At 44.9% G+C, this 22,944-nt stretch overlaps 1 protein-coding gene across 1 annotated transcript; it reads left to right on the top strand.

The window, feature by feature from the left end:
- The first annotated feature begins 1,508 nt into the window (after window positions 1-1,508).
- On the top strand, window positions 1,509-22,289 carry birc5a (baculoviral IAP repeat containing 5a). Its single transcript, XM_038777281.1, has 4 exons — window positions 1,509-1,796; window positions 7,369-7,478; window positions 12,611-12,728; window positions 20,871-22,289. The coding sequence occupies exons 1-4, from the start codon at window positions 1,689-1,691 to the stop codon at window positions 20,964-20,966; spliced, it is 432 nt and encodes a 143-aa protein (XP_038633209.1). The 5' UTR covers window positions 1,509-1,688; the 3' UTR covers window positions 20,967-22,289.
- Window positions 22,290-22,944: the final 655 nt, after the last annotated feature.

Below are 22,944 nucleotides of genomic sequence, written 5' to 3' on the forward strand. Positions count from 1 at the left end.
GAGTGACTGCACTAAGACAGTACTAAATCAAAAGGTCCCTGGTTTCATTCCCAGTACATTATCTGCACCAGCCCGTATCCAACTGCTTCACTATACTGAAAACATCCTGTAAATCCAATAACTATTACAAAATAACTCGTAGGGGAGGTCATGCAATGCGTGCGTGGGAGCTGCTGCGTTTTCGTGAGCTCCAATTCCGCTCTTCTTTTAATCCGTCTTTTCATCCAAGTACACCTTTCATATTTGTCTTTCCTTGGGTTACGTTGCTTCTGCTAGGTCCTGAGAAGAGTTTATTATAATAATAATCATCTTTATTAATGTCACAAGTAGGCTACATTAACACTGGAATAAAGTTACTGTGAAAATCCCCTTGTCGCCACACTCTGGCGCCTGTTCGGGTACACAGAGGGAGAATTCAGAACGTCCAATTCACCTAACGAGCACGTCTTTCGGGACTTGTGGGAGGAAACCGAAGCACCCGGAAGAACCTCACGCAGACACTGGGAAGACGTGCGGACTCCACACAGACAGTGACCTAAGACGGGGGGGGGGGGGGGGGGCGAGGGGGAAATGTCCAATGACCCTGCCTCTAATGCTCTCTGGGGAACGGTTCCAAAGATTTATGACATCTCATCTCCGTGACTTCTTTTAAGAATCTAGGATAAAGACCATCAGGACCTGGGGACTTGTAGTTGTCATAATCAGTGAGCCAGTAGAGTGAAGGAGAGCAATCCAGAAGTGAGAGCTAGCTGGGGTCCAGGTCTGGGTCATTATTTTATTCTTCCCTTTATAAGAGGGGGCAAACGGGCACACTGGCCGCTTGTTTTTGAAAGGGCCTGGACTCCACACCTCTAACAGATAGGTACCTGTGAATGCCTGCCAACTTCAATTAAATTGGATGCTCTACTATTATCATGCATCCCTGGAGGTCCTGCTGGAGATCATTGGAAGGCAGGTGGTGCTCTGGTTTCCTCCCACAGTCCAAAGATGTGTAAGTTAGGTGGATTGGCCATGATAAATTGCCCCTAGTGTCCAGAGATGTACAGGCTAACCTTCGGGTGGAGTGGAACGGTGCAAACTTGAACAAAAGGATGAAGAATGAGAAGGCATAGATGTGAGGTGATTTGCAAAGGAAGCAAATATTATGCGTTGGCACACATACACATACCTCACAGGAGAGCGGGAGGGATGGGGCAGGCCCTATCTGAATTCAGGCGAGTGCGCTCGCAGGGCGGAGCGCCGCTTCTTCACCACGTGATCCCTGTGTGACGTCCCGGCGCGTTCCGCCAATGACCGCCGAGAAGGCCGAGCGCGGGGACAACGGTCGCTGGTTTGAATTTTGTCGGCGGTTGAGGGCGCGCGGCCGCGATTCGGAACCGGCAGCTAGATCCCCCCTCCCGGGAACCGGCACCGAGAGCCCCCCTCCCCGGGAACTTGCACCGAGAGCCCCCCCTCCCCGGGAACTTGCACCGAGAGCCCCCCCTCCCCGGGAACTTGCACCGAGAGCCCCCCCTCCCCGGGAACTTGCACCGAGAGCCCCCCTCCTCGGGAACCGGCACCGAGAGCCCCCCCTCCCCGGGAACCAGCACCGAGAGCCCCCCTCCCCGGAACCGGCACCGAGAGCCCCCCTCCCCGGGAACCGGCACCGAGAGCCCCCTCCCCGGGAACCGGCACCGAGAGCCCTCACGATGAACGATTACCTGCAGCAGCACCGGAAATACTACTATTACGAGGAGCGCCTGGACACCTTTCAGAACTGGCCCTTTGACACCGAGTGTACCTGTACCCCGGAGAATGTGAGTGAGTGGCGGGAGGGCTGCATATGTGCAGTTAGATTGCTTTCAGTTTTAAAAAATAGTGCAGATTGTGTTCTTTCAGAAGCTTTGAGACTTTAGTCTCCAGGGTGTGAGTGAATTATAAAGGCTTTTGTTGCCACTTCAGATTCCATTATGTGGGTATCCACGACACAAATAAGCATGTTTTTAAAAAATTAAAGTGTCATTTTTTTGTTTGAGAAAATGTGGAAACAAGTGTATTAGAAGGTTGAAATGTTCATTATAAACAAACAATAGTATAAAAGTCACTCGGTAGTACAGAACTTGGTTTTTCTCACTTTTCAGTAATAATTGTGTCTGAAACTTTTCATCTTGCACTTACCCGGACACATGCAAGAATACCAAATTTTGAATGATCACAACAGGTCGTATTACAGGAGAAGAGTGTGCTGATTGGTTGGCAAGTCGACTCTGGCCAAAGCATTGCCATGAAGAAAGCAATGGGAAAACTATAGGCTCCCCAAGCTCCGGGGTAATTCAAAAATGATGCTAGGCTTGAACCTGTTCCTTTTGTTTGCAGAGAATGGGTCTCTGTTGTACAAACATTTAATCGTTACCAGTCATATCCGCGAATGGGGACAGTGTCCTGTAGTGTGCGCGATTACGTTTACTCTAGCGATGGAAAGGGATAGGTATATACCGCAGGGCAAGAGTTATAGCTGGGGGAAAGGCAATTATGATGCGATGAGGCAAGACTTAGGATGCAGAGGATGGGGAAGGAAACTTCAGGGGATGGGCACAATTGAAATGTGGAGCTCATTCAAGGAACAGCCACTGCGTGTCCTTGATAAGTATGTACCTGTCAGGCAGGGAGGAAGTGGTTGAGCGAGGGAACCCTGGTTTACTAAAGTAGTTGAATCACTTGTCAAGAGGAAGAAGGAGGCTTTTGTAAAGATGAGACGTGAAGGTTCAGTTAGGGCGCTCGAGAGTTACAAGCTAGCTAGGAAGGACCTAAAGAGAGAGCTAAGAAGAGCCAGGAGGGGGACATGAGAAGTCTTTGACAGGGAGGATGAAGGATAACCCTAAAGCTTTCTATAGGTATGTCAGGAATAAAAGAATGACTAGGGTAAGAGTAGGGCCAGTCAAGGACAGTAGTGGGGAGTTGTGCGTGGAGTCCGAGGAGATAGGAGAGGTGCTAAATGAATAATTTTTGTCAGTATTCACGCAGGATAAAGACAATGTTGTCGAGAATACTGAGATACAGGCTACTAGACTAGAAGGGCTAGAGGTTCATAAGGAGGAGGTGTTAGCAATCCTGGAAAGTGGGGAAATAGATAAGTCCCCCTGGGCCGGATGGGATTTATGCTAGGATTCTCTGGGAAGCTAGGGAGGAGCTAGGAATGGCTTTGATCTTTATGTTGTCATTGTCTACAGGAATAGTGCCAGAAGACTGGAGGATAGCAAATGTTGTCCCCTTGTTCAAGAAGGGGAGTAGAAACTGTAGATCAGTGAGCTGTACTTCTGTTGTGGGCAAAGTCTTGGAACGGTTTATAAGAGATAGGATTTATAATCATCTAGAAATGAATAATTTGATTAGGGATAGTCAACACGGTTTTGTGAAGGGTAGGTTGTGCCTCACAAACCTTATTGAGTTCTTTGTGAAGGTGACAAAACAGGTGGACCAGGGTAAAGCAGTTGATGTGGTGTATATGGATTTCAGTAAAGCGTTTGATAAGGTTCCCCACGGTAGGCTATTGCAGAAAATACAGAGGCATGGGATTGAGGGTGATTTAGCAGTTTGGATCAGAAATTGGTTAGCTGTAAGAAGGTGGTTGATAGGAAATGTTCAGCCTGGAGTTCAATTACTAGTGGTGTACCACAAGGATCTGTTTTGGGGCCACTGCTGTTTGTTATTTTTATAAATTACCTGGAGGAGGGCGTAGAAGGATGGGTGTGTAAATTTGCAGATGACACTAAAGTCGGTGGAGTTGTGGACAGTGCAGAGGGATGTTGCAGGTTACAGAGGGACATAGATAAGCGCAGAGCTGGGCTGAGAGGTGGCAAATGGAGTTTAATGTAGAAAAGTGTGAGGTGATTAATTTTGGAAGGAGTAACAGGAATACAGAGTACTGGGCTAATGGTAAGATTCTTGGTAGTGTGGATGAGCAGAGAGATCCCGGTGTCTATGTACATAGATCCCTGAACGTTGCCACCCAAGTTGATAGGGTTGTTAAGAAGGCGATGGTGTGTTAGCTTTTTTTTTTTTTTTTTTTTTTTTTTTTTTTTTTTAAATTTAGATTAGCCAATTATTTTTTCCAATTAAGGGGCAATTTAGCGTGGCCAATCCACCTACTCTACACATTTTTGGGTTGTGGGGGTGAAACCCACGCAGACACGGGGAGAACGTGCAAACTCCACACGGACAGTGACCCAGAGCCGGGATCGAACCTGGGACCTCAGCGCCGTGAGGCGGTTGTGCTAACCACTAGGCCACCGTGCTGCCCGTGTTAGCTTTTATTGGTAGAGGGATTAAGTTTCGGAGCCATGAGGTCATGTTGCAGCTGTACAAAACTGGTGTGGCTGCATTTGGAGTATTGTGTGCAGTTCTTGTCACCGCATTATCGGAAGGATGTGGAAGCATTGGAAAGGGTGCAGAGGAGATTTACCAGGATGTTGCCTGGTATGGAAGGAAGATCTTATGAGGAAAGGCTGTTTTTGCTAGGGAGAAGAAGGTTAAGAGGTGACTTAATTGAGGCATACAAGATGATCAGAGGATTAGATAGGGTGGATAGTGAGAGCCTTTTTCCTCGGATGATGAAGGCTAGCATGAGGGGACATAGCTTTAAATTGAGGGGAGATAGATATAGGACAGATGTCAGAGGTAGGTTCTTTACTCAGAGTAGTCAGGGCGTGGAATGCCCTGCCTGCAGCAGTAGTGGACTCCCCAACATTAAGGGCATTTAAATGGTCATTGGACAAACATGGATGATAAGGGAATAGTGTAGATGGGCTTTAGATTGGTTTCACAGGTCGGCGCAACATTGAGGGCCAAAGGACCTATACTGCGCTGTTATGTTCATTTAACCGTGTTTCCCGGTGCTCAAAGCACTGAGAAATACCACGCTATCCAACCCCCCCCCCCCCCCCCCCCCCCCGGTAGATCAGGGGCCTCAGCGGGGAACTCACAGCTGAGGCCGCACTTAGTCCTGATGTCTGCACTGAGGATCTTGCCATTTTAAAATGGCGTCCTGATCTCTCGAGCCCCCGATGCGGCCCCCGAATTCCCCCAATTCACTTAAGAGGGTCCTTGGGAGGGGGGAGGCGGTCCCGCACAGCCCTGGACAGGGCAGCCCCAGGTCAGATCCCCGCTGTGCAACAAATGCCAGCTTGACACCTTGGCAGTGCCCCTTCCAGCTGGTAGTGCTAGGTTGGCACCCAGATGGCACTGCCAGTGTCAGGCTCACACTGTCAGGGTGCCAGGCTGGCAGTGCCAAGGTGCCACCCTGCATTCGATCTCGCAAGGCGTGCCGAGCCGGGTAGATCCTGGAAGTGGGATCTCCCGGCATCTACCGACGCGCTATGCCGGGCTGCTGGTGTTCTGACGCAATTTAGCCTACAGATTCCTGCCCCAGATATTCTACTTCAAACATCACACTCTGCCAGAGATGTAAAATAAAATGTTGCAAAAAAGAATATCCTTTAATTCTGCAGCTTTTGAATTTTGACTTCAGTCACTGTTTGACTTCAGAAGAGAAACAGGGTATCAGACAAGCAACGAGTCTCTGTCTACCATTTACAATCTAACAGGAAGCAGCAGAAAGAGCTCTGTCCAGGTTTAGAATTGCCCTTGTCTACACTGTGAACTATTGGGAACATTGGAATTTCTTGATCTGTGCCATTAAGACTAATTCATATCTCTGTGCCTGCTTCCATTGGGAGTCTTTGCTTCTGGAAAGCCGACTTGCCAACCAATCAGTGCAGTCAGCTGAAGGGATACATCATTGGACTGTTGATTCTGGACTCATGTAAAACCATAACACTTTTATTTTTATCGTGGTCCATGTCTTTTGGGACTTGTGGGAGGAAACCGGAGCACCCAGAGTAAACCCATGCAGACACTGGTAGAACATGCAGACTCCGCACAGACAGTGAGCTAAGCCGGGAATCGAACCGGTGTCAAGCAACAGTGCTAACCACTGTGCTACCATGACGCCCAGTCAAATGATGGAAGAAGTGCTATCAAGCGCCACTAACTCAGTAATAACCTGCTTACTGATGCTCATTTGGGTTGTGCCTGGGCCTCTCCGCTCCTGACCTCATTACAGCCATGATCCAAATTTGGACAAAAGAGCTGAACAGAACAGGTGAGGTGAGAGTAAATGCCTTTGACAGCAAGGCAGCATAGTCAATAGGAATTGGGGAGATTGTCCACTGGTTGGGTTATACCTAGCACAAAGGAGCTCAATCATCTCTATCCTGAGACATAACCATCAGAGTTCCTTAGGGTGGTGTATTCTTGGCCCAAGTAACTCTTGTTTGGGTCATAAGTTCAGATGTGGGGATGTTCGCTGATGACTTCACAATGTTCAGTGTCATTCGTGACTCAGATACTGAAGCAGTCCATGCCCCTATGCAGGAAGATCTGGACAACTTTTGTGGCACATAGTGCCAGTAATAGACACCTGCAACATATCTAGCTATCTCCCCATGACATTCAATGGCATTACCATTGCTGAATCCCCACCACAACCATCCTGGGGGTTACCATTGACCAGAAACTGAACTGGGCCAGGCATATAAATACTCTGTCTACAAGAGCAGCTCAGAATTCTGTGGTGAATAGCTCCCCTACTGACTTCCCAAAGACTGACCACCATCTACAAGGTACAAGTCAGGATTATGATGGTCCTGAATAGGGGCCGCATGGTGGCGCAGTGGGTTAGCTCTGCAGCCTCACAACGCCGAGGTCCCAGGTTCGATCCCGGCTCTGGGTCACTGTCTATGTGGGGTTTGCACATTCTCCCCGTGTTTGCGTGGGTTTCGCCCCCACAACCCAAAGATGTGCAGGCTAGGTGGATTGGCCAGGCTAAATTGCCCTTTAGTGGGAAAAAATGAATTGGGTATTCTAAAAATAAATTTAAAAAAAAAATGATGGTCCTGAATGAACTCCAGCATCACTCAATATGCTTGACTCCATCCAGGACAAAGCAGTCTGCTTTATTGGCATCCCATTCACCACAAACATTCACTCCTTCCACCGCCGACACATATTGGCGGAAGTGTTTACCATCTACAAGAAGCATTGCAACAACTTCATTCGGTTCATTTGATAGCATCTTTCAAACCTCTGGCCTCAATCACCTCAAAGGAGGTGCAGCAGATCTGTGGGAACATCACAACCTGCAAGTTTCTCTCCAAGTCACTCACCATCTTTCACATCACTGGGTCATTTTGACTTTCAGAAAATATATATAGTCAGTCTGACCACTTCTTATCTCACTTGTAAGATAATAGATTTCTCCGACATCAAATTAAACTAGGAAGAGAAAGCTATTGGGAACTTTAAGTCTAAAGTTCATTTTATCCATTTCAGATGGCTGCAGCAGGTTTTATTCACACCCCAAGTGAAAATGGTCCTGATGTTGCTCTGTGCTTCTTTTGTTACAAAGAACTGGAAGGATGGGAACCTCAAGATGAACCTTTGTAAGTAATGAATTCTAGCATGGGGTCTTTCTTCCTAATGTTTGGATGTTTACATGCTTCCCCTCGATAAATGCCACTGACCTTTCAGTATTATTCAATGCTGTTGTGCTACTAAACAAGTCTTTGTCATTCTCGTGGATGCTGATCTTGTAGAAGTCTGGAGGTTTCTGCAAGGATTAGCTAGATTTTAGAGGGAGGAAAACTTGAGCTGATCTGAAGTTTACCGTTGATCAATAAAAAGTTGAATTCTGCTTGTTTGGAGTAGCAGTACTCTATGCTTCCCAAACTATTTTCCAATACAGTCCTAATTTAACTTGAAACTTAATACAACCCCAGATGCCAGCAAAAATAAAATAGCAATAAAATAGTATTGTAGTAGTATATAATTGTTGAAGTTTGTGAATTCTTAGACCAACACATATGAATATGAGTTCCGTGCCCTTGGGTGACAAGGATACCTTTTATAAAAAATAAATAAATTTAGAGTACCCAAATATTTCTTTTTCCAATTAAGGGGCAATTTAGCGTGGTCAATCCACCTAACCATCTTTGGGTTGTGGGGGTGAAACCCACGCAGACACGGGGAGAATGTGCAACTCCACACAGGCGGGACCGGGATCGAACCCAGGCCCTCAATGCCGTAGATAGCAGTGCTAATCAGTGCACCATCATGCCGTCCTTAAGTGACTAGGATACATACCTAAATCTGCCTCCAACGCTGTTGCTCTGAGAATCCACTGCAGGAAACTACTGAAATATTTATGTATGCATTGTTAGTCACAGCATACCTAATCAGAGTCTTGCAGTAAATCAAAATGTTCAGTGTGAGATGCTTGTGTTGCGATTGGTTACTTCTCATTGCTGGGACAATGAGGGGATGGAGATTAACGTGTTTTTGTTTGAGATGCCATTTTTTTGTTTCTGTGGCCCCAATTAAGTTTGCGACCCATAGTTCAGGAACCATTACATATCATGTTTACAAGATCTGTTAAATGAACTGTTTTTCAATAAAATATGAGGCCAGTGAGAAACTCTGGTGAAGTACTTTACAATTTTTGTACTTCAATGCACACCTGTACTACTCTGACTTAGCTTGCACTGTATTCTAAAAGTTCCAGTAGCAAAATGGCTATAAATCTCATTTGAGATTATTTTTGCTTTGGACATTGTAACACAGGATATGTTTAATGTTTACCATGACGCCAGTTGTTGTTGATAAATTGCCATGCTACGTGGTGTAGGCAACACAGTCTTCCAAACTTTCCAATTAAAGCAACAGTGGATGACCTCGTTAGAATTCTGGTTAACCTGGGACTTTGGAGTAGGAGTAGGCCATTTGGCCCTTCGAGTTTGATTGAAACAGTATATAATATTGTTTAGTTGCTGTTGACCGTTTGCTCTTCCGTTAATCCTTCTGGTGGTTATTAGGCACTCCCATCCTCTTCCATGGAAAATAAGGATCCTTCTTTAGCATTACATATTGAAGCTGGTGATTTTCTTTCCTTCCTCTTTCCCAATGTTTTAAGCTTCACATCCGCAATTCATTACTGACCTAACAGAACATTTTGGTCTACGGATTCTGAAGCAAATGCTTTTTAGAATGCTGCTCAATTTTGTAAAAATACTGTTTGCCTGTCAAGTCCTTTTTCAGATTTCAGTATTACTTTTGGCATTCTATGTTACTGTGCTTCCTAGAAATTTGATTTGAGTGATATGTTCTCACTTGTTTACTCTGAGATTGCATTACACCAATATGGACTTAAAAATGCTTTGATATCGCTGTAAAATGGTATTGTACATAGAACCTGTTTATGGCATTCTCATTTACTGCCATTCCACTAATGCTGGAAATACTCAGTCGGTGTATGGAGAGAAAAAGAGTTGTTAAAAATATATAGTATTATATTAAGCTTTTGCCATTTTATACGAAAATACAAACAATAGTAAACAAAATGAAAAAATCTTATCTCTGTTACCCCCCCCCCCCCCCCCCCCCCATGAACCAGGTTCCCCCCACCCCTCTAGCAGCTAACATTTAAAAAAAAAAAATTTAGAGTACCCAATTATTTTTTCTAATTAAGGGACAATTTAGCATGGCCAATCCACCTACCCTGCACATCTTTGGGTTGTGGGGGTGAAACCCACGCAGACACAGGGAGAATGTGCAAACTCCACACGGACAGTGACCCAGGGCCAGGATTCGAACCTAGGTCCTCAGCGGCGTAGGCAGCAATGCTAACCACTGTGTCACCGTGCTGCCCCGACCTTCAAATAAAATATGAATGGTTGCCGTCTCCGGTAGAACCCTTCAATTGACCCCCTCATGGTGTATTTGACCTTCCCGAGGTGCAAAAACTTCATTAAGTCCACATGCCAAGCCGAGGCACGAGGTGGCGTCTCCACCCGAATGGCGTCTCCAGCCTCAAACTAACAGGTCTCCCCTCTGAGCAATCAGCGAGGCGAAAGCAAGGACATCTGCCCCCGTCCACAGCTCCAGCACTTCCAAGAACCCAAATATAGCCAATAAAGAATAGGGCTCCAACTCAATATTCAGGATCACAGACATGCTGCTGATAAAAAGAGACCCAAAAATCCACAAGCTTGGGACATGACCAGAACGTGTGTGTGATTAGAGGGTCCCCTCGAACACCGCTAGCACCTATCCCCAACCCCTGCAAACAAATAACTCCTTTTGGCTTTCGTAAGGTGCGCCCTAAACACTACTTTGAGCTGGATCAGGCTCAGACTCGACATGATGACATGGCAGTCACCCTGCGGAGGGCCTCACTCCACACCATCTCCAACAGCGGCCCCAGCTCTTCGTCCCAATTGGCCTTTACCCCATCCACCGAGTCTGGATCCTCCCTCAGAATCCGTCCATGTATGCTGACCATACTGCCCTCTTCAGACATCAAACAGGAAAGGATTCTCTCCAACAAGGATGTTGGCTGCGCCACTGGGAATGTTGAAAACATCTGTCTAACAGAATTTTGCACCGGGAGGTATCTAAATGAGTCCGGACTCGATCCCAAATTTCTCTTCCAATTCTTTCAGGCTGGCAAACCGCCCCTCCAGGAATAATTCACTCACTCTCCTGCCCCTTCCACATACCAAACATAGCATGCAACCATGCCGCTCAAACAAGTGGTTAACACAAATAGGGGCCAACCTTGTCACTGACCCCAGCTTGAGTTTCCTCCATATCATTAAAGTGGAGAGAACAACTGGGTTTGATGAGTACTTTGCCCGGACGAATGGCAGTGCAGCCATCACTAATATCCCAGACTGGACCCTTGACACACCCCAGACTCCATCCCCAACACCATCTCCACATTAGCAACCCAGTAATAAAATATCAGCTTTGGCAGCGCAAGGACCCCCCCCCCCCCCCCCCCCCCCCGACTATCCATCCCTCGGCAGGGCACCCCTTCTGATCCTCAGAGCTTTCCCCACCCATATGAAGTCTGAAATAAATCTCCTGGTAAAATACAGGAAAACACTGAAATAAGAACCAGGAATCTTGGCAAGATGTTCATTTTGATTGATTGAACCTGGCCCACCAATGACAATGGGAGGCTGTCCTTCCTTTGCATGTCAGGACCCTACGCGTTAGGCTGGTTATAATTTAATTTACGGAGCTGCGCCCAATCCCGAGCCACCTGGGCACCAAGATACAGAAAGCTAGTCCTGGCCAGGCGGAAAGGTAGCACCCCTAGACCAGCTCCCTTCCCCAAAGTGTTGACCAATATATACTTGTTCTTCTCTAAATTTAACTTGTACCCAGAGAAGGAGCCAAGGCTCTTCAGTATACTCATTATGTCTCTCACAGCTGACCTGGGGTCCTTCAAGTATAACAAGATTATCTGCATACAAGGACACCCTGTGTTCCATAACCGCTCCTTTTTAAAAAAAAATTTGAGTACCCAATTTGTTTCTTTCCAATTAAGGGGCAATTTAGCATGGCCAATCCACCTATCCAGCACATCTTTGGGTTGTGGGGGCGAAACCCACGCAAACACGGGGAGAATGTGCAAACTCCACACGGACAGTGACCCAGAGCCGGGATCGAACCTGGGACCTCGGCGCCGTGAAACTACAGGGCTAACCCACTGTGCCACCGTGCTGCCCCCCATAACCACTCCTAATTATCTCACTCCACTTGACTGAGACCCTCCGGGCAATGGCTTAATCGCTCAAACGACCAGAGGGGTGACATGGAACACCTCTGCCTCGTCCCGCTATGCAACTGGAAAGGCCCCAAGCTCATGGTGTTGTGAGGAACGCTGATGAAAGGCGCCCCATACTACAAACTGACCCATTACACAACCCTGGGCCAAAACCAAACTTCTCCAAAATTGCGAAGAGGTACCTCCACTCAATCCTATTGAATGCTTTTCTGCATCTAACGACGCAATTATCCCAGGTTCTGGCCCAACCCTGGAGTGAGAACCACATTCAGCAGTTGCCTCCATTGGACGACAGTTTTCGTCCCTTTACAAATCCTCCCCAACTACCTCCAGGAGGTAGCGTTCCAGGCTCAGTGCCAGAACCTTGGCCAATAGCTTTGTGTCTACATTAATAATAATAATAATTTAAAAAATAAATGACATTAAGTAATGAAATCGGGAGATGTGACTCGCCCTCTGTGGAATCCGTATCCTTTTTTCAGGAGAAGAGATATGGATGTCTGCCAAGCATCTCGGGGATGAGCCTCGTGCCAGAGCGTCATTAAACATCCCTATCAATAACGGAACCAGCTGATATGCAAACATTTTGTAGAATTCCACTGGGAGCCCAAGTGGCCCCAATGCTTTCCCTGTCTCCATCTGTCCTTGCGCTGTTCAACCGCCTCCAAACCTAACAGTGCTTCCAGCCCTTCCCGCAATTCCTCCCCCACCTTGGGAAACTCCAGCAAAACACAGTTAACGTTTCAGTTGATAACCTTTCATTAAAACCACCTGTGCAGCCAGTTTAACAAGTCCAAATATTTAAGATATTGCAGACTAAGAGGCTATACCAAAATCGTGCTAGCATCACTGTTTCTACTTTCACAAGTAAGATGCTTCTGATCATGAACTTAGTCGGCAAGTACATAAAAAGTCTACTGACCTAACTTTCATATTCTCCCCTAGAGGTGAACATCAGAGTCATTCCCCACAGTGTGCTTTCATCCTGCTGAAGAAAAAATTTGAAGATCTAACAACAGAAGAGTTCCTCAAACTGGACAAGGAAAGAGTAAAGAATATCATGGTTGGTTTACTTGTGTGTCTATATAATTGTTTATAAGTAACACAGTAAACTGCACAGAAAAAGGGGTAGTATTTAAACAGGCAGCTTTGTCTTATTCGAGCCTTTCTCCCCAGTACTTAGGATACAGATAGTTGGCGCCTCCTATGAATGTTGATTTTTGAATATGCTGTCGGGAAGTATATTGGAACAATCCCATATTTATATCTGATTAGTCCCTTGTACTTAATATCCATTTTTAAATTTGGCCAGCCCTTTCAACAAAGTAATCTAATTTCTCTTCATGACTTTGTTTGTTATGGGCTAGTGCTAACTTAATTATCTTTGTGCATCAAAATGTGAGTTCTAGAGTAATTAGAATTTTGCCTTTTATTAACAGCAATAGACCCAATAGACGTGACATGAGTTAGTAGACTGGGTATGTAATATTTTGTCAAAGTTGGGAATTGCAATTGGTGGTTAATTAGACTGTTGATGATCATTTACTTCATTGGTTTTGCTATTCCAGAAGAGACATACCAAGAATCCCAATAGTAACAGGCAATGAAGAGGTAAAAGAAAGGGAGGAACTTGGAACAATCATTACTGACAGGGAAAATGTACTAAACAAACTATTGGGATTGAAAACCGACAAGTCCCCAGGACCTGATGACATACATCCGAGAGTCTTAAAGGAAATGGCAGCGGAGATAATCAATCCATTGGTTATAATATTCCAAAATTCCCTGGATGCGGGAAAGGTTGCAGTGGATTGGAAAAATGCTAATGTAATGTCCTTATTCAAAAAGAGAGAGAGGCAGAAAGTAAGAAACTACAGGCCAGTTAGTTTAACATCAGTCATTGGAAAAGTGTTTGAGACCATTATTAAGGAAGTAATAACATGACATTTGGAATGTTAAAACATAATTCCTTCAGAGTCAGCATGGTTCTATGAAGGGTAAATAGTGTTTGACTATTTTGCTAGAGTACTTTGAAAATTTAACACACCAAGTGGATAATGGGGATCCTGTAAATGTAGTATTTCTGGACTTCCAGAAAGCATTTGATAAGGTGCTGCACAAAAGGTTAATACACAAGGTACCAACACATGGGATTAAGGGTAATTTATCAGCTTGGATAGAAGACTGGCTGACAGACAAAAGGCAGTCTGGAAAAATGGGTCTTTTTCTGGTTGGCAGGATGTAACTAGTGGAGTGCCAACGGGTTCAGTCCTCGGGGCCCAACTATTTACGATGTATATTAATGACTTGGATGCAGAGATAAAAGGTACCATAGCCAAATTTGTAGATGACACTAAAATAGATGTGGAGATGCCGGCGTTGGACTGGGGTGAGCACCTGAGGAAGGTGCTGTGCTCTGCAATCTCATGATTCGAAACAAAGTTGGACTTCAACTTGGTGTTGTAAGGCTTCTTACTGTGCTCACCCCAGTCCAACGCCAGCATCTCCACATCATGGCTACCATCAACACCGCAAACTGCCGGCTCAAAGTGGAGAGGACCTCCAAGAAGATCACGCATATAGACACTGATATTAAGTTTCTACATTCACCTGAGGAAGGAGCTGTGCTCCGAAAGCTAGTGATTCGAAACAAACCCATTGGACTTTAATCTGGTGTTGTAAGACTTCTTAATAAAATAGATGGCATAGTAAGTTGCAATGAGGAGATAAAGAAAATTACAAATGGATAAAGATGGGATAGGTGAACGGGCCAAAGTTTTGGCAGGTTACGTTTAAAATGGAGAAGTGTGAGGTTATCCATTTTTGTCGGAAAAATGGAAAGGCCATTTATTATCTAAATAGAGAGAAACTTCAGAGTGCTTCGGTGCAGGGGGGATCTGGGTGTCCTCATGTATGAATCACAGAAAACTAGCAGGTAATAAGGAAAGCAAATGGAATTTTGGCCTTTATAGCTAAAGGAATAGAGTTTAAAAGTAGGGAAGTGTTGCTGTAACTGTGCAAGGCATTGGTCAGACCGCAATTGAAAAACTGTAGAGTTTTGGTCCCCTTATTTGAGGAGGCATGTAGTTGCATTAGAAGCAGTTTAGAGGAGGTTTACTAGATTGATTTCAGAGATGAGAGATTTAGCAGTTTAGGCCTATACTCTCTCAAGTTTGGAAGAATGAGAGGCGATCTAATTAAGGTATAAAATATGATAGTAAGAGGTTATTCATGAAGGTCCGCCTTCTCAACCTTTCCCCTCGCCTGTGTGACAATTCTCGGGTTAAATCACCACCAGTCAGTTCTCCCCCTTCAAAGGAAAAAGCTGCCAATGGTCATCTGAAACTATGGCGACTTTATCTTTACATATATAAGATGATAAATGGTGTTGACAAAGTAGACGTAGAGCGGATGCTTCCTCTTGTGGGAAAATCTAGAAACGAGAGGTCATAGTTTTAGGATAAGGCGTAGCAGATTTTAACAGAGATTATGAAAAATTACTTCTTAAGTGTTGTGAATCTGTGAAGTTCACTACCCCAGAGTGCAGTGGATGCCAGGATCAGGGCATTCAGAAAATCAATACAGTCAGACGAAATCAACATGGGAAAGGAAATAGTGTTTGACTAATTCTCTAAATTAATTTAAGGAGGAGATAGACAGATTTTTAATGGGTCGAAGGGTTATTGAGAACGGGCAGGAAAGTGGAGTTGAGGCCGAGATGAGATCAGCCATGGTTGTATTGAATGGCAGAACAGGCTAACGGGGATGGTTTAGCTCACTGGGCTAAATCGCTGGCTATTAAAGCAGACCAACGCAGGCCAGCAGCACGGTTCAATTCCCGTACCAGCCTCCCCGAACAGGCGCCGGAATGTGGCGACTAGGGGCTTTTCACAGTAACTTCATTGAAGCCTACTCGTGACAATAAGCGATTTTCATTTTTCATTTCATTTTCAATTGTCTGTTTCTGCTCCTATTTATGTTCTTATAAATACTTGAAAATCAAAAGGTAAAAAGGAAGGAGGTATTTAAAACGACCATAATCACTAAGGTACTGGGAAAACAATTTGGATGTCATGGTTGATAAATCCTCTGGACATGATGGCTTTCATCCTAGGGTTTTAAAATAAGTGGCTACAGAGATGGTAGAAGTATAGGCTGTGATCTTCCAAAATTCCCTACATTCCGGAAATGTGCCAGCAGATTGGTAAATCGCTGTTGTAATACGTCTATTCAAGAAAGGAGGGCAACAAAGCAGGAACGATGGGCCAGTTCACTAATGTGTGTCATAGGGAAAATGCTAGAATTGTTAATGAGGCGGTGATAAATAACAGGGCATTCAGAAAATCAGTACGACAAAATCAACATGGCAAGGGAAATGGTGTTTGATTAATTCTTTGAGGAAGCGATACACAATGTGGATAAAGGGGGAACCTGTAGATGTGGTGTACTTGGATTTCCAAATGGCATTTGACAAAGTGCCACATAATAATAATCTTTATTATTGTCACAAGTAGGCTTACATTAACACTGCAATGAAGTTACTGTGAAAAGCCCCCAGTCGCAAACTCCAGCACCTGTTCGGGTTCGCAGAAGGGGAATTCAGAATGTCCAAATTATCCAACAAGCATGCCTATCAAGGTTACTTCACAAAATTAGAGTTCATGATATTAACATTGATAAGAGGACTGGCTAGCTAACAGGAAACAGTGAGTAGGGGAAGATGGGTCATTTTCAGGTTGGCAAGATGTTAGTAATGGTATGCCACCGGGATCAGTGTATATATTTTATATTTAGAGTATCTAATTATTTTTTTCCAATTAAGGTGCAATTTAGTGCGGCCAAATCATCTACCCTGCACATATTGTTTGGGTTGTGGGGGTGAGACCTACGCAGACATGGAGGGAATGTGCAAACTCCACATGGACAGTGACCAGGGGATGGGATTGAACCCGGGTCCTCGGCGCCATGAGGCAGCAGTGCTAGCCACTGTGCTGCCTGGCCTCAACTTTTTATAATCTATGTTCATGACTCAGTTGCAGGGGCTGAAGGATAGTAGTTAAATTTGCTTGTGATGCAGATAGAATGCGGAAGCTAAGTAGGCAATGGGACAAAAAGTCCTCAAAGATTTTCATAGGTTAAGTAAGTGGGCAAAAATTTGTGCTCTATTCAGATCTTGATTAAGTTATAACTTCTATATTGGATAGTGTGGTAGCTCCTCTTAACTCTGTTCGATTCACATTAGCTTGGCCATTTCTGTTCTCCCCCTGCCTTTGTGCATTGTGGTTCAGCTGTATTGTAAATATAAAGTTGTCTGTAAAGGGGTTGGGGGTTGGGTAGGTGGTATTAGCAGGAACATAGAACATAGAACGATACAGCGCAGTACAGGCCCTTCGGCCCTCGATGTTGCACCGACATGGAAAAAAAACTAAAGGCCATCTAACCTACACTATGCCCTTATCATCCATATGCTTATCCAATAAATTTTTAAATGCCCTCAATGTTGGCGAGTTCACTACTGTTGCAGGTAGGGCATTCCACGGCCTCACCACTCTTTGCGTAAAAAACCCACCTCTGACCTCTGTCCTATATCTATTACCCCTCAATTTAAGGCTATGTCCCCTCGTGCTAGCCACCTCCATCCGCGGGAGAAGGCTCTCGCTGTCCACCCTATCTAACCCTCTGATCATTTTGTATGCCTCTATTAAGTCACCTCTTAACCTTCTTCTCTCTAACGAAAACAACCTCAAGTCCATCAGCCTTTCCTCATAAGATTTTCCCTCCATACCAGGCAACATCCTGGTAAATCTCCTCTGCACCCGTTCCAAAGCTTCCACGTCCTTCCTATAATGAGGCGACCAGAACTGTACGCAATACTCCAAATGCGGCCGTACTAGAGTTTTGTACAACTGCAACATGACCTCATGGCTCCGGAACTCAATCCCTCTACCAATAAAGGCCAACACACCATAGGCCTTCTTCACAACCCTATCAACCTGGGTGGCAACTTTCAGGGATCTATGTACATGGACACCGAGATCCCTCTGCTCATCCACACTACCAAGAATTTTACCATTAGCCAAATATTCCGCATTCCTGTTATTCTTTCCAAAGTGAATTACCTCACACTTCTCCACATTAAACTCCATTTGCCACCTCTCAGCCCAGGTCTGCAGCTTATCTATGTCCCTCTGTAACCTGCAACATCCTTCCGCACTGTCTACAACTCCACCGACTTTAGTGTCGTCTGCAAATTTACTCACCCATCCTTCTGCGCCCTCCTCTAGGTCATTTATAAAAATGACAAACAGCAACGGCCCCAGAACAGATCCTTGTGGTACGCCACTCGTAACTGAACTCCATTCTGAACATTTCCCATCAACTACCACTCTCTGTCTTCTTTCAACTAGCCAATTTCTGATCCACATCTCTAAATCACCCTCAATCCCCAGCCTCCGTATTTTCTGCAATAGCCGACCGTGGGGAACCTTATCAAACGCTTTACTGAAATCCATATACACCACATCAACTGCTCTACCCTCGTCTACCTGTTCAGTCACCTTCTCAAAGAACTCGATAAGGTTTGTGAGGCATGACCTACCCTTCACAAAACCATGCTGACTATCCCTAATCATATTATTCCTATCTAGATGATTATAAATCGTATCTTTTATAATCCTCTCCAAGACCTTACCCACCACAGACGTTAGGCTCACCGGCCTATAGTTACCGGGGTTATCTCTACTCCCCTTCTTGAACAAAGGGACCACATTTGCTATCCTCCAGTCCTCTGGCACTATTCCTGTAGCCAATGATGACCTAAAAATCAAAGCCAAAGGCTCAGCAATCTCTTCCCTGGCTTCCCAGAGAACCCTAGGATAAATCCCATCCGGCCCCGGGGACTTATCTATTTTCACCTTGTCCAGAATTGCCAACACTTCTTCCCTACGCACCTCAATGCCATCTATTCTAATAGCCTGGGTCTCAGCATTCTCCTCCACAATATTATCTTTTTCTTGAGTGAATACTGACGAAAAGTATTCATTTAGTATCTCGCTTATCTCCTCAGCCTCCACACACAACTTCCCACCACTGTCCTTGACTGGCCCTACTCTTACCCTAGTCATTCTTTTATTCCTGACATACCTATAGAAAGCTTTTGGGTTTTCCTTGATCCTACCTGCCAAAGACTTCTCATGTCCCCTCCTTGCTCGTCTCAGCTCTCGCTTTAGATCCTTCCTCGCTTCCTTGTAACTATCAAGCGCCCCAACTGAAACTTCATGCCTCATCTTCACATAGGCCTCCTTCTTCCTCTTAACAAGAGATTCCACTTCTTTGGTAAACCACGGTTCCCTCGCTCGACCCCTTCCTCCCTGCCTGACTGGTACGTACTTATCAAGAACATGCAATAGCTGTTCCTTGAACAAGCTCCACATATCCAGTGTGCCCAACCCTTGCAGCCTACTTCTCCAACCAACACATCCTAAGTCATGTCTAATTGCATCATAATTGCCCTTCCCCCAGCTATAACTCTTGCCCTGCGGGGTATACTTATCCCTTTCCATCACTAACGTAAAGGTCACCGAATTGTGGTCACTGTTTCCAAAGTGCTCACCTACCTCCAGATCTAACACCTGGCCTGGTTCATTACCCAAAACCAAATCCAATGTGGCCTCGCCTCTTGTTGGCCTGTCAACATATTGTGTCAGGAAACCCTCCTGCACACATTGTACAAAGAACGACCCATCTAATGTACTCGAACTATATCTTTTCCAGTCAATATTTGGAAAGTTAAAGTCTCCCATAACAACTACCCTGTTACTTTCGCTCTTTTCCAGAATCATCTTCGCCATCCTTTCCTCTACATCCCTAGAACTATTAGGTGGCCTATAGAAAACTCCTAACAGGGTGACCTCTCCTTTCCTGTTTCTAACCTCAGCCCATACTACCTCAGAAGAAGAGTCCCCATCTAGCATCCTTTCCGCCACCGTAATACTGTCCTTGACTAGCAGCGCCACACCTCCCCCTCTTTTGCCCCCTTCTCTGAGCTTACTAAAACACCTAAACCCCGGAACCTGCAACAACCATTCCTGTCCCTGCTCTATCCATGTCTCTCAAATGGCCACAACGTCGAAGTCCCAGGTACCAACCCATGCTGCCAGTTCCCCTACCTTATTTCGTATACTCCTAGCATTGAAGTAGACACACTTCAAACCACCTACCTGAACACTGGCACCCTCCTGCGAAGTCAAATCTGCGCTCCTGACCTCTATACTCTCAATCTCCCGTACCCCAAAACTACAATCCAGGTTCCCATGCCCCTGCTGAATTAGTTTAAACCCCCCCAAAGAGCACTAACAAATCTCCCCCCCCAGGATATTGGTGCCCCTCAGGTTCAGATGTAGACCATCCTGTCTATAGAGGTCCCACCTTCCCCAGAAAGAGCCCCAGTTATCCAGAAATCTGAATCCCTCCCGCCTGCACCATCCCTGTAGCCACGTGTTTAATTGCTCTCTCTCCCTATTCCTCATCTCACTATCACGTGGCACGGGCAACAACCCAGAGATAACAACTCTGTTTGTTCTTGCTCTGAGCTTCCATCCTAGCTCCCTAAAGGCCTGCCTGACATCCTTGTCCCCTTTCCTACCTATGTCGTTAGTGCCAATGTGGACTACGACTTGGGGCTGCTCCCCCTCCCCCTTAAGGACCCGGAAAACACGATCCGAGACATCACTTACCCTTGCACCTGGGAGGCAACATACCAAACGTGAGTCTCTCTCGCTCCCACAAAATCTCCTATCTGTGCCCCTGACTATTGAGTCCCCAATTACTAATGTTCTACTCCTTTCCCCCCTTCCCTTCTGAGCAACAGGGACAGACTCCGTGCCAGAGGCCCGTACCCCATGGCTTACCCCTGGTAAGTCCCCCCCCCCACAAGTATCCAAAACGGTATACTTGTTACTCAGGGGAACGACCGCAGGGTGGTCCCTGCACTGACTGCTTCTTCCCAGCCCCTCTTACAGTTACCCATCTATCTCCAGTCTTTGGTGTAACTACTTCCCTGAAGCTCCTATCTATGACCCCCTCTGCCTCCCGAATGATCCGAAGTTCATCCAGCTCAAGCTCCAGGTCCCTAACACGGTTTTTGAGGAAGAAGAAGAATTTGAAATAAAATAAAGAATGGAATTTTGTTTACTTTTTTCCCCAGAGAAAACAAGCTGCTGAAAGAATTCGGACACTTGAACAAGAGGCAAAGGTTACAAGATGCATAATCGAAGACTTGGTTACTAAGGACTGCTGGTGACGCAGGATATTCTCCTTTCGTGAAGTGCTGTTCTTTAAAAAATCTATTTCAAAGGGCGACATGTGGCACAGTGGGTAGCACTGGGACTCGAGCGCTGAGGACCTGGGTTTGATCCCAGCCTGGGTCACTGTCCGTGTGGAGTTTGCACATTCTCCCCATGTTTGCGTGGGTTTCACCCCCACAACGTAAGGATGTGCAGGTTAGGTGGATTGGCCATGCTAAATTGCCCCTTAATTGGAAAAAAAATAATTGGGTACTCTAAAATTTAAATAGCTTGTGAGTTGATCAGAATCCTCAAGTTGAGGATTATGGCTATGTATTATACAGCATACTTCTAAAATTCTCTGTAAACTTCTTTGATGTGCTTTGTTCCACTCCTCTCATGTAAAATGATTTGGGTACTAATTCATAGCTGGGATTTTGATTTTCTTTTCCTACCCTGGTCAAGTGTTGTGCCATCTATAAAAACAGGTGATTGCCATCAGTAGAACCTTCAGGAGGCTTGTATGTTGCAGAGGGATAAGGATTCATTTTTGGATGATGCTTTTCTCACTTTATCACATCTATTGCCAGTTTATATTATTGCTTCTCGCTTTCATCTTATATAATGCAGAAGTATCTATGGGATATTAATCAAATGTTTTTGAGCGTTCTCTTGTCGGACAAAATGTCGGATTTACATTCATGATGTTGGTGGTTTGACTGTTTTGGGCTGGATATAGTAGGGGTCTAATCTTTGTAAACATAGTGCATATACAGTTTGGGTAGGCCTACTGCTGATTTATTAACTGAACCATTGATTCTCAGTATCCTTGGCAGCCAGTTTGGGTGCAAGCTCGTACTGTGGTTGGCAAGAGTATGGTTTCAGGATAAATCAGTCCCTCAAAGCATTTGCAGGTATAATTAATGGTGACTCAGTATTGTTGCCTGACTGCAATACAGTATTTAAAGCACAACCCTTCTTGCCTCTGCTTTCAACCTGTACAACCATGGCTGTATGTCTGATTCAGTCTGACTTCTAAGTAGCAGCAATTTTCATTATTTTGTTGCAGATATTTGAAGAATCAATACCTTTAGAAACTTGGTGATATTGATTAGCCTTGTACGCTGTTCATGATTTCTTTTCCAAAAGTGATGTGGTAATTGATGGTAACATACAAATTATGGCATGATTGTTCTCATTGCGATCACTCCTTTCTATCCACCTGTTTTTATGTATCGGTATTCAATCTTGAAATAACACTGTTCTAAGTGCTGAGATTGTAACAAAGGTTCTGATTCCTATCTTTTTGAAATTAAATAAAAGACTGACTTTCTTCAAAATTCTGGTTAATACCTTTTTGTCAGTTGAGGAAGAAGAGGCATAAACTCGCACAGCCATTTCGTGGTGGCTAACAGAATCTCTGGAAAGCACCCGAGTACACGATACATTTCTGGGCTGGATTGCACTACTTGTATTTTGCATGTCAAGGGCTGAACCTGGCTGGTTTGCTTCCATCGAGACAAACTGGTACAAACACAGATACAGTGACTGGGTGGTAGTTAACATTACCAGTCTAATATACCCCTGTGCAGTCTGTTAAATCAGCTTAAATAGAACATCAGAGTCTGTGAGGCATGACTTTCTGCTATTTCTAAAACCTAATGGTCTTGTACTAATGAACACAGCGTACAAGTTATTTATAACTGCCATTAAAATTATATTGCACTTTTGACTGAAAATGGCAGGGTCATGTATAGCTCACCAGCGTTTCACTTTGGTAAGATGTTTGATGATGAGCAAAAATTGTTCAAAAATCTAAAGTGACAGATGATAGATACTATTTGCTATGGCAGTAGAGTGTAGAACTATGGGTCATAGTCTCAGGATAAGGGGATGGCCATTTTAGGGCTGATATGAGATGGGGAGAAATTTTTTCACTCAGGGTTATGAATCTTTGGTATTCTAGAATCATAGAATTTACAGTGTAGAAGGAGG

Source organism: Scyliorhinus canicula, chromosome 18 (assembly GCF_902713615.1).
Source record: "Scyliorhinus canicula chromosome 18, sScyCan1.1, whole genome shotgun sequence".
NCBI classification, from domain to species: Eukaryota; Metazoa; Chordata; class Chondrichthyes; order Carcharhiniformes; family Scyliorhinidae; genus Scyliorhinus; species Scyliorhinus canicula.

Excerpts from the sequence above, each read along its gene's own strand:
- birc5a (XM_038777281.1), top strand. The coding sequence starts at position 1,689 with ATGAACGATTACCTGCAGCAGCACCGGAAATACTACTATTACGAGGAG. Across the intron at positions 1,797-7,368 it reads GTACCTGTACCCCGGAGAAT|ATGGCTGCAGCAGGTTTTAT; the intron begins GTGAGTGAGTGG and ends TATCCATTTCAG. Across the intron at positions 12,729-20,870 it reads AAAGAGTAAAGAATATCATG|AGAAAACAAGCTGCTGAAAG; the intron begins GTTGGTTTACTT and ends TTTTTTCCCCAG.